The following is a 12668-nucleotide window of genomic DNA, read 5'->3' as shown; positions in this document are numbered from 1 at the left end:
AAAATTATAGGGCAACCTGAAGGTTCTTATGTAAAGAAGAAATAAAGAATAAAATGTTGTAGAAGATACACCAGCATTAAGTGAATTCCAACATACTAAAATGATCCCTGCCAGTCACAAGAAAACTGCTACTGCTGCCAGGAGTGTAACACTGTTCTGGAAGGAAAGCTGTGATCCATACATGCAGCTTTTGTTATACCATATTTCATGCTATTTGTTGCTGTCAAACCCAATTAAGGAAAACAGTCCAAGAAGAGTAAACATCACACTTCATTGTCTGAACTGAAAGACAGAGCCTTAAGCTCTCCCCTCTCCCACATGCCCTCTTCCAAACAGGCTGGTTAAAGAATAACCTCTAAGGTTAAGGGACTGAGGCACGTTTTCAAGGTATCAGATAATGAAGTTACTTTTTAATTCCCTGTTGCACACTGAAGCTTAAGAAACAGAAGTTATAAGAAGAGCAAGACTGAACAGGTCTTCTATTTATCTGCAGGTCAGCAAGAGCAGCAATGAGGGCTGAACTCCAAGTTCTTTCACTTAATGCCTCAGAAAAGGACTTTAACTTTTCTTCCTGAATAAACTACATCTAAGGGTTAAAACAACTGAATAAATTGATTCTACTGAAAAATCCATCAGATCAGGTTTTATAATGTGACTACTTAAAAATGCGAAGTACCAAATAAATTCAAACATTACATCGCTGGGCTGAGAATTATGATCTACAAGCTATTTCTTAAAACAACTCAGTACCATCAAAATAGGCAGTTATATGTGAAGAAAACATTTTAAAGAAACTCAGTTGTAATTAGTAGATGTCTCAACACAAATATCTGACAGTTGTACAAAGCAGACTGCTAAAGCCTACTGCAGAAACAGAATCTACAAGTATATGGATAATATAAAGACTACAAATACTTTTTAAGAACAACTCAGGGACATTGTTTAGAGTTCTTTAAGGCAGACAATGAAGAAGCAGGATTATATGTTAATGTGGATTAGAAAAATAATTTTAACTGGATTCACAATGAGGCTCCCTTCCAGCTTACATGATGTAAGAGGAAAATTTTCCACCCCTGCCCCCAGTAAATAAACAACAAAAGGACGGGACATAAAAGGTTGGATCCACAGTAATTTTTTCAAATAGAAGACAATGTCCAGAAGGGTCACCCTAAGGAATCCGTGGCCCTTCCTTGTCCAAAAAATTAATAAGCATTATTGAAATGGGAGTAAGAGTGGAGTCTTGGAGAAGGTGTAAAAGTATTCCTTTAAGAAGAACACTACTTGCAAAGGACTGAAGGAAGATTTCATGAACAACAGAATTCAAAATTGGAGAATAAGTCTGGGTGGAAGGATCTTTGGAGGCCATTTGGTCACACCTTCACAAAAGACTTAAAGTAACATATGGACTGAATATTCATATATAATGAAGGAGTGTGAAACAGGTATCATCACAGAGACAACACATCTCAGAGTAATTGCTAAGTATTTTTTAAAAACAGTTCTTCAATATCATAATCTGCTTCTGCCCTGTACCAACACTAAGAAATTTCTTGTGGTAGACACAGAACTAGAAAGACTGACTACTCTTGGACCTAGAAGCATGCAAACAAGCAAGCAGGATGGTCAGACATACAGAAGAGCTTCTGTATCAGAAGAATTAAGAAATAGCTCTTCAGGCTAGAGGACACATGACTGGAGGGGACATGACAGACAACTCATGAGTGGCATAATAGTGACCAGAGAAAAAGTACTGATTATTTCCTTATTTGTTATTAATTTTCTTGATCCAAAAACTTACAGGCATCAAAGTAATAAGTAGCAGGTTAAAAGCAAACAAAAAGATGTGCTTTATTCACACAACTAATTATGAGAATGACAGGTAAAGGATGTTGTGAAGATTTTTGACTGGTTTAAAAAGTGGTAATGAAAATACATGGAAAGAAAACTAAGAACTAAGAAACAAATACAAGCGGGAAGTACCACAGTACCTTACCCCAAATTCTATCCCTCAGCATCCATTTAATTGGCTACTGTTGGAGAGATCCTGAGCTAGATTGGCCTGCAGCCCAACTCAGCCTCATTGTTCCCTTCTCTGGGAATCTCAAAGTGGTGAGTAGATTAAAAACTCTCCTGAAAAGCAGCATCAGTTTCTCAGGCTCTTGCCTCTGGCCTCTTCTACCAAGCTTTAAAACCTTCCTCAGGCAAAAGGCAGAGGCAGTTCTGGGAGCTTCTCTTGTGTGAATTTTCAGCAGTCTTTTTTCTCCCATGGGATGGCTTCTTTCAATTTTCCAGTGTTTCCCAAATTCTTTGTGTGAGAATTTCTTTGAAGTAATGATCAAATACTGATTTAGTTAAATGAGTGAGCCACAAAAAAAGAAACCATATGCTTTAGAGTACTGTTAAAATTCAGTTACTTTTGACTATTTTTAATCATTCATTGCCTTATTATCTTTGTTTTGCCTTCTGAGAATTACAGCACCCTGAAGATTAAAATCAGATATGAAAATAGATGTGTAAAAGCAATTTTCCTCTTGAAGATGAATAAGAGATTAGTAAATCCCAATAAACTTTACCAGATACCAAGCAATTCTCTTCCACTTGCCAAGGTAAGTAAAGGTAAATTTGGGCCATATAGCTGCTGGCACGGGTATCTTCATTCTTTTTAAATAGTGCTGGACTATTTTTGTGTGTGTTTAAATAAAAAACTGTAATTTTTTGTTTTATCCATCATATTTGTATGCCTATTTTTTCCACCTCTACTTGACCTTTTCCTTTTTTCTTCCTGACAACTTCCTCGCAGTTATCTCTAAACAGTGACATTTTGGTTTAATAGTTGATGCTTAGTGTTTTTATGCAGAGAAAGAGAAAGATACTGAAGGATTTTTAATCCGACTCAGCTTAAAAATTATAGTAGTATATGGGTAAGCATGTATTGAATACCATTATTTCTCTAAGAGAAAAATAAAATGTTAATTGCTTAAGATATAGAGACATTTCCAAAAACACATCCAATAAGACAAAAGAGTTTAAATCACTCAACTACAAACTAATCTTGCAATCCAACCAGACAAAGATGAAAGAGTTTGACAAAATAAATACATTTCACCCTTTGGCATCTGGGTCTTCTGATGTTTCATTAAAAGAAAAGGCTAAAGGCTATGTTCTTCTCTGAATGTTAGCTCACTGCTGAGATGCCAAGGGGACAGGCACCTTTCAAATAATTCTCCCCAACAGGAATGCAAAAATAATTTTAATTTAAAATAAAACAACCCAAATAAAAATCATTAAACTGCATTTGAAATGCTTCATTGGAAGACGAAACTCTGCTTCACCTTCCAGAAACGCATTAGTGGAAAATTTCTTGGTGCAAAACATTAGACATGTCTTTTCTTGTAACAAAACAAAGATGAATTCATTGTTCTGTGAAGCACAGTAGAGGAAAGGGAAAAAAAAGGCAAATATCTTGAATGTAATATGTATTTTTAATAAATATGTGAGATAAATTAATTTAATCTCTCAAATTAGGCCACATAGTTCAGTGTATCTCTGAATTTACTGCTGTTGAGGCCCAGCTGAGAGAAGCTGTCCCATGATGTGGGACCACGAAGAAATTCACTGACTCTGGTCTCAAACACCAACCCCATCCCAGCCACTGACATAAAACATGTTCAAACATGTCTATCAATACCAAGAGATGGTCAGGTTAGAGCTACAATCAATCAAAGTCCCTGGAACTTAAGATTCCACACCGTGTTGGTAAGCAGTATCACATCTCTCCTGCCAAGGAGTGTTCTCTTTGCAGCAAGTGTGCTCCCATTAAACCCATTCTGACTTGCAATTTCTCTGTTCCACAAAGATTCCTAGAGACATGTACTGGGTACATTATAGGTACCTTGAACAAAGTGCTTAGATGCTGTGTAGAAAATGAAGAAGTATCCATAGCTGAATAAAACCCAGCCAAAAGTTAAACATGTGTCATGTATATATAAAATCAAAACTCATTTTTGGTTCTGTAGCTTGCTTAAAAAATTACCATGCAGAGAAGTCTTAAGTTACTCAGTAAATCTAAAATTCTTCACAAAATTCTTTATAAAATACCTCAAACTTTGTCAAACAACTATTTTGTCACTAGAGGAGGTTTCATGAAATATTTCTATTTGCTTCAGTATTCCTTCTGGATTTCCTCAATTTAATTTACAGTCACACTCATTTTGTCAAGCCATTAAAACACATCATTATGTTCCATGTTAACAGTATCTAAAGCTGGAGAAGACTGCTATACGTATATTCTAGTACTTGAGGCATTTCTATTCACTCCTACATTTTATTTACAGGAAATACAATCAAATAACTGTATTAAAAGTATATGAAAAATACCTATCAATGTATTTATTGGTTCTATATACAAGAATTCCTTTACCAAAGCAAAAATATGCTACTTGGTCTAATTCATCCTAATGAAGACAATCCTAATAAGGAGATACAATCAATGACATCAGTCAACTCCTCATGAAATACTGGGGGCTTGTTTAATGCCCTTTTTTTTTGTAGACCTCATTCTGTGGCTCAATTCTTGTTCTCAACTGCATCTCAGTTCTGATACTGACAGCCACTTAGTACTGGGCCACCAAAACCACAGCCAGAATCCCAGGTAATTGCTGCCACTCTTGAAGTGGAGAAATAAATTCCTGAATGCCTGTTTTCAGCACTGGGCTTCACACTGAAGGTTATCTTTTCTCATCCATGAAACTGGGTATTCTCTATACTGGGCTGAATGAGAAAGACAACAGTCAGTCAGAACTACTAAGGATGTACCTGGATAGATCAACAAAACAAGAAAATGGGCAACATGCTTCAAATTCTAAGTTAAAGAGTAGTTTTATCTATAACAACTGCATACTTGGCAAAGAATTATCTGGTGGTTGGGATATCCCAGCATTTGAGATTGAGCCAGATTTTGCTTTTGGCTGGGCATATGCTGGGAGTAGCACTGAAATGGAAATCAGAGTTAGACTTGCATATCATAGAGCACACTGTGTAAGGATCTGTTGAAATATCTCACAGTGTAGTATACTTTATTCATAACTGAAAAGAAAATTTAAATTGCCAATATCACACTAACCCTTAATTTTTCACTCCAAAGATGCAAATACTACCACACTGTGCAAGCACCTGAATATTGTCTCACTAATTACTAATCACACACATATAACAATAACACAACTTAGTTAAAGGATTCCAAAGTCCAATTTCAACAAAATACGAAGCACAAAGTAGCTTATTTAACATTATAGCTAATGAAATAAACATATCTTCAGTACTGTACTCCTCCTTACACAGATTGTTGTTGTTACTTATTTAATGCATATATTTCAGGCCATAAACCCAGTAACTCTCTTCAGATCCTGTGGGGTTTTTTATAATCTATGTAAAACCAATATTAGAGGATTCACAAAGCAAGTATGGACCAGACACCAACCAGAAATACAAATATCTCTTTTTAAAATTATTTGAATTTTGAATTCCTAGGCTGAAAAATACATTTTCCCAAGCTATTGCATTGTATACCTGACTTGCTAGTCCCTTCATCCCAAAAAAGTCAGACAATATTTTATTTTCTGTAAAGGGAAAAATATTGGTTCTGGCCCTCAGTTCAGAACTGAGGTTTTCTAATCTCTTATCCTTGCTTATAAAGAAATCAGCTGTTTAAGAAGTCAGAACATGTACAGCAGTGATCTTTCACAGATCAGATTTTGAGTTTAATCTACAATGAATCTTGACTATAAGACTTCTAGTGTTCTATTTTTACCAAGTTTATCCTTCTGATATGAAATATACTTTCACACCTCTAGAGATTAAAATTCCAATGTTTGTAATAGCAGAAGTCTTTAGAGTAAAACCAGTTTCAAAGCTGTGAATCTATCACATTTAGACTCTTTATGCTGAAAAAAAAAGACAGCAAACATACACTACTATTTCTATTGCTGAAAAAGTCAGTAATTTTTACTCACATTAAAACAAATACGAAATTATTTCCATTAAAAAACATTGGTCAGACTGCATCATCTTTTTCAAATTCACACAATGAGAATTTGTGCTTATGAATATACATATGAATGCTTCATTTGTCATTTAAGCCAATAGTGCAAAACCCATGCTTAAACACATTCCCTACATGAGAATAAAACGTCATATAATTATCATTTCACAAGCCCATTCCATGTAAAAGCTGACACCAGTCTGATCACATCTCAAATGTTTTTAAGCAGAATCATGTCATTCTACAGTCATATGCAAGCTGTAGACCAAATTTTTCCCAGATTTATGGCTGCACGTATATTCACCAGTCTATTTCATCAATGCTTATTATTATCTCTTCCTTATTCCAAAGAAAGGTTATTTAAAACCTGTCCCACTAAAACTTCATAGATGAAGTAATTCAGGAGGTTCCCTGCAACTGGATTGCAGGCTGAAGGCCCAGTGCAGAGGGTAAAAACAAAGCCGTATTTTGTAGGATCTACCAATGGATCTCCCATTTTTGTAGGATTTCCCATCTTGTCTTCACCTGTACAGTTTCTGCGCAGTTTTCTTTTTGTATACATGTTTTTCTTATGACCGATTTCAAGGGAATTTCTCTGCCTCATCATCCATTAATCATTTTTCTTTCTACCCTTCTTTCTTATTCAGCACAAAGCAAATCTCAAGGAGGAAACTGTTACTGTCAAAACTTTTAAACCAACTTCAAAGAAAATCAAATGAAAAAGCCATAAACTAACTTAGTGCCTTTAGGGTACTTCAGCTAGATAGGTTCCTTCATCAATGAGCTTCACCAGCAGGAAACAAGATATTTTAATCCAGTATCCTCCCATTGACCATCTTTCAACTTGCACTACTTCTCATCAAATTTAAGTGATTTTTCATTCTGGGCTAACCTGTATCAGCAAAAGTTGAATTTGACTCTAAGCATAAAAAGAGAAGCACCAATGCATTAACTTGACCGTGCTGTTCAGTATTTTTACTAAAATAGCCATGACAGACCTAACAGAACAATCTTGCAAGTTGTAACCCAAAATATTTGTATTTACTGGTGATATCAAACTCCATCAATATATAGTCAATGCAGGTGCTGGTTACTGATTCACAGCAAGTGTCTGTTCCCTAGCCTAGCACCCATGCCTCAGCACCATCACATCACTGCCTGCAGCAGCGGCTGCAGCAGCAGCAGACCAAACCTTCTAAAGACAAAGCAGTCTGGGCAGTCAACCTTTTCACCATCTCTCTCAGCAAAAAGAGCATCCTGGTGCTCAGATTCTTCAGAACTTCACATGTCAGTGCTTTTGGAAAACTCTGAGGCTCAATGCACTAATGTATGCCTGACATGACTGATCCCTTCCGAGTGTTGCCCTCTGGATAGCATCTGTCTCTCAAAGCAATGTGCAATCTGATGAACACTAGTACTTAGATTATGCAAAATAGATGCCAGGAGTTTACCAGACTTTAAAAGTTTTACCCACTGAATTACAGGAAGACAGAGAATGCCTATCCTGACAAAATGCAAAACAAAAAGCTGATTTCGTTTGAAAACTGAAAGTATGTGTACAGAGCACTTTAGTATGTAATATATTTCTCATTATTATTTGTTTAAAACCTTTAAAATGTCAGAAGCAATTCTGTAGGAAGTCTTCTACAGCCATGTCTCCAATAGAGGGATTTAAAGTTCATGCAGATGTTCTGCATTTCTTTTGGCTTTCAAAAATATTACGAGGACCATGAACTTCATAACAATATTATCCCAACAACTCCAAGAACTGTTCTGTGTAAGTAAATGGGCAAGGCAGGGGGTGAGCAGAACTGTATTTTAGGCATTGGCTACATGCAGCATTTAAACATCTACTCAGTTCAACTACTTTTGGTGATTTCAGTGGTACTTAGTCTTCAATAAAAACTACTTTTAAAGTATCTTTGTATACAAAGATCCTGCAAATACTTCTATCAGACTTCAACAGCAAGTAAAATCACCAGTATACTCAAGAAGTTCTCAAAGCTAAATTACTTGATCTTCTATGACTCTGTATGAGACAGCTTTGTTTAAAGGTACTGAACCTATAAGGACTATTCTGCAAGCACACAATTACACTTCACCGCAACATGGACCAATGAATGGGAAGAACTCAGTCTTGTTAGCAAACACTTGGAATAAATCATCCCCTTCTGCATTATTTAATTCCTACCCTTGATGTTTTCCCCTCTGACTGTATTAATTTTCAGAGTTACAGGGTGCTCATTTTTTTCTTTTATGACTGCAGTCGTCACGACACACAGAACAATTTCTAGAATCATGAAGCAGGTTTATTTTGCTAGAGGGAACAAAGTGACGATACGTGTTCCAAAACATGTCAAAGGTACGTGAGTAAGAAAGGTGTGGTCTGCTTCGGCTAGTTACAACATTTAGACTTTCCAAGCCAAGGCAGCTGCAATGCTAGTGGCACAACCAGCATTCCTACTTTTTGAAAAGTGCTTAGCTCTGCCAGGCTATAATGTGGTGTACAGAATTGCCATCCTGTTTAATGTTTAACTCCAACTATTCTCAGATGTCCACATCTAGAGATATTTAATAATCCACAGCTTACTTATATTCCAAATAATATCTGCATAACAAATCTCCAGTAATTAAACTATACAAGAAACATAAAGGACGAAACATAATTACTGTAAAAAATGACACTAAAAATATCACACAGCTACACTGAAAAACATTGAATATTTTATACAGACACATAATGGGTCTCCAGAGGAAATGTTCACCCACTTGAGTATACAACCTATAACAAGCATTTCATTTTCTTAAGAGCTGCTGCTGTCATGATACCACAGAAGTATCTACTATAAACTAAAAAGGAAAAATAAAATCACTTTGAAATTCAATATAAAACTGAAATTGCTTTATGCCTCTCAGAAAGGCAACTCTTACAGTTAAGCACTGAGCACCACTACAGTTAAGAGCTGGGAATACCCACAACTTTAAGACTTAGAGCCTGAGCTTTATAAGCAACTGTCTGCTATTAATCCCTTAGTTATTTCTTTTAAACTACTGAGTACAGTAGGGTGGGTCATATTAACTGAAAGCCCAGAGGCATTTTGTTATTCCAATAGAACCAGAGCCCTACTTAAAGAAAAAACAAGTGGAAAAAAATTAAGAGTTCAACCAGGTGACCTTATCTTTGAAATCACAAACAGAGCAATTGCTTTAGACCTTCGTGACTTCAGCAGTGAAGTTCTCAGCATTGTGTGCACGGCAATAGCGTTCACAATGCAACTTAACAAAGCAAGTTACAGTTTTCTTACTCTTTTTTATTTAATGTTTAAGTATTAAAAAGTCATGACACAAACCTGGATCCACATGTCTAGAGCTTCTTCTAATTCCATTTGTTCGTTTCTGCAGAGCAAAAACAAGAATCAAGGATATGAATAAACATGTTTTCATGGAGGCTCATTGCAATCCTTTCATTCCCACAATCTACTCAGCAAAGCTGCTTTTCTTAAGTTATTTCCCCCAACCACCAACACAATTATCTTTATCTTGTAGAAAGATCACACTTTGAAAAATATTCTTAGTAATGTTGATGGAGTTTTCATATATCCCATTTTTTCTGACACTAGGCTGAAAGATTCTCAGTCCACAGGTTTGTTCATACATCAACATATTTTGAAACTAAGAACAAAATTTTTAAATCATTTATGAATAGGATATGGGAAAAGCATGCAGTCTGGCATTATCTGCCCCAGATAACATCCACCAACACAAAAGTCAAAGCCACTTGCATTGCTTTAATAAGGTAGAAACATTCACTATTTCTACTTTAAACTGAAGTTAACTACAATTCCCCTTGGAATGCCGAATTTTCTTATTTTCTGGGCAAGTATCTAAATATACTTAGTAACTTATCTGCCTCCCTAAAATTGGAGGAACCAGAGCTCTGTGAAATCAGAAACCCTCTGACAAGACTCTGATTATTTAGATTTCTTTTCTATATTTTATACACTAAGACATTTCCTATGGATCCCTGGATATTTCAATGTGAAATAATGCATATCTGCGAACTACTCATCTGCTTTTGCAAACTTGTTTTATCTGGCAACTTGCATGATGGTTCATGCATTTATTTATTTTTTAATCAAACCAAGCAGAGAAGAGCATGTTGCATAACAAAGGGAACAATTAGGTTGCTCTGATTTACTCGCCGTTGATATAAGCTGATGCAGGACACACACCAAGGCAAGCCAGAAAGCAGTAACCTGAGGCATAAGCAAATTACCAAGCCCTGTAGCAGGCAAGCAAAATCAAAAGCTAGTATGAAAACAGCTTTCATACTCTTGAGTCCTTGGACATATTCTCTCTGTACCCCACAAGCCTAATTAAAGAAAGGATACAAGTTCATCCGTAGTGGATAGAAAAAAAATTTAAAGCTGCTGCCACAATTAAGATAATAATACTGGATAAAAGCAAAATGCGAAACTATATCCTATATCGTTTTTTAAAGATTGAAACCATGTTACTGGTACAGATTGATACAGATTGGTGAGCAGCCACAGATTTGCACAAGAACGGAAAAAGGGCAGGAATTGGAAAAGTTCAAAGGGAGACAGAGAAATTCTAAATTGAAATAAAAACAGCAGAGGGACTGTGACAACTCAAGTCATACGCACCAAAGGACTGTCTGGAAAACAGTTTTAAGGAAATAGTTCTTGAGTTGTATGAAAACATGGCCAATACCCTTAAACATACTGAATTACCAGCAGATTCATTACTTTACTGGTATGAAGCCTAAATCCATGTTTTCCAAAGTGACAATTCCTCATCCATGCTTAAGTTTCCTTCTGCACAGAAAGAATTAAAGCAGGCACTTAAATAGGAGTCTTGATAAAAATTAATGTAATCCTGATGTTTTGGATCAACTTAATAGGCAATAGTAAATCAATAGCTCCAGAAAGCAGGCCTTTATTTTCCCAACAAGAAAAAACAGTATACCTATTTTTTCATCCAGATATGGATGAAACAGCTAACAGCTAACCACAGTTAGCTTTAGGAAGCCTGGCAGCCTTGTCCATTAAGCCCAGTAGATGATCTGCTCACAGCTCTCCAGCCATGCCTGCCAGCTGCAGGACTGGAAGGGCATCAGGCAAATGGACCACACTGTGATTCCCATAGTTTAGAGTGCCCTTACTCAGCTTATCTGTCAAGGCAGAGACACGAAAGGCTGGGCAGCACCTGGCCAGAGGCACAGCTGAGGATGCAGTGAGGCGAGCAGGCAGGGGCACAGGCAGAGGCAGAGGCTGGGCACAGGCAGCACAGCCCTGTCCTCTGTCAGAGCTACCCTGTCACAACAGGATTCCCCTGCAACATCCCCAGAGAAGGAGCCCCTCTGGGGCCCACAGCGAGGAGCTCACCAGAAGTTGCAGAGCTGCCTTCACCCATCCCCACCACTGTCTGGGGTTACTATGACACCCAAACAGCTCAAACATCAGAGAGTACATGGTCAGCCCTGCACCAGCCATGTCAGCAATAACATCCTCCCATTACCTCTATCAGCAACAACATCAAACACAGCCATGCTTATGGAGAGCAGCAACATTTATACTCATATGCTGTTCATAACTGGCATGTCATTTAAGCAATTACTATAAGCTTCTGATCTAAAATAGATGCTAGAAATTATTATGCTCTAGGTCTGAAGTGCTGCACCTCTTTTGTGAGATGGGACAGACAAAACCCAGCTGCTGTGCCCTCCTATAGAGCAGTGAAGAGGCCCCAGGTGCTGGCCAAAAAATAACCCAGGGTGGCTTGCAGCCTTCCTAGGCTGACAGCAAGCTACAGAATGTGCATCACAGCAGCTCCTCTGTTCAGGTCCCATTCTAACATTCTCTCCAGATTACATAAACCCCATACCACAGGATACCTCTGCAACCATAGTCTTTTCACACGAAGAGACAAACCCTGCCCTACCAATCCTTCATCACCTCACAGTTCTCTGGCATGGCAGAGAAAAAGAAAAGAATACTTTTAACTCTGCAGCCAGACTTTGTCTAGGAACAATAAGGATCTAACAACCACTGGTGAAGCAATATATGTTTTCTTACCTGTAGCTTAAAAAAAGCATCTCCACCCCTTTCAGTGCTTTCAGCACTGTCATTTCGCTGCAAGTTTCATTTGTATTTGAGAAGACATTCATACTTAATCATGAACACCTTGTTGCTCAGACAACTTCTACATCACTCTAAATAAATCTGTTTGCAAATCCAGAAGAAAAACATAACTTCTCTATCAGCATGTAAACAGAGTAATAAGGAGCTGTTATATTACCAACAAAACAAACATCACAAGCAAAAGAAAAATCCTTACCTCATGTTTCACGTTTCCATGTTCTGAAACATAAGTAAAAATTGGCATTATTATTGATTGCAAATCGTTCACCTTTTATAGAGCAATCTCAGCCTGTGCTGCGTGGTGTTACAGAAAACCCTGCTGGCTCCCTTTGCCACCCGGTCCGTGCAGCCGCCCCAGAGGCCGGGCGCGCCGGGCGCTGTTGTGCAAACCCCGCCGCCCGCCCGGCTCTCATTGGCCCCGCCGGGCTGCGCCCATGGCCGGGGCTGGCTCCGGCTGCGGGGCA

At 37.6% G+C, this 12668-nt stretch overlaps 1 protein-coding gene across 3 annotated transcripts in view; it reads right to left on the bottom strand.

The window, feature by feature from the left end:
• Positions 1-12668, bottom strand: part of VAV3 (vav guanine nucleotide exchange factor 3) — a 192217-nt gene that overhangs the window by 41195 nt on the left and 138354 nt on the right. For all 3 annotated transcript variants that reach the window (XM_015636685.2, XM_015636684.3, XM_033516314.1), the window contains 2 exons: positions 12401-12423; positions 9391-9436 (listed from right to left, as the gene is read on the bottom strand). In XM_015636685.2, the coding sequence (XP_015492171.1) occupies positions 9391-9436; positions 12401-12423 (69 nt within the window). The remainder of the gene's footprint in view (positions 1-9390; positions 9437-12400; positions 12424-12668) is intronic.

The sequence above is a fragment of the Parus major genome, chromosome 8 (assembly GCF_001522545.3).
Source record: "Parus major isolate Abel chromosome 8, Parus_major1.1, whole genome shotgun sequence".
Lineage (NCBI taxonomy): Eukaryota > Metazoa > Chordata > Aves > Passeriformes > Paridae > Parus > Parus major.
Note: the sequence above shows the minus strand (reverse complement) of the source record. Positions and strands in the feature narration are given on the sequence as shown.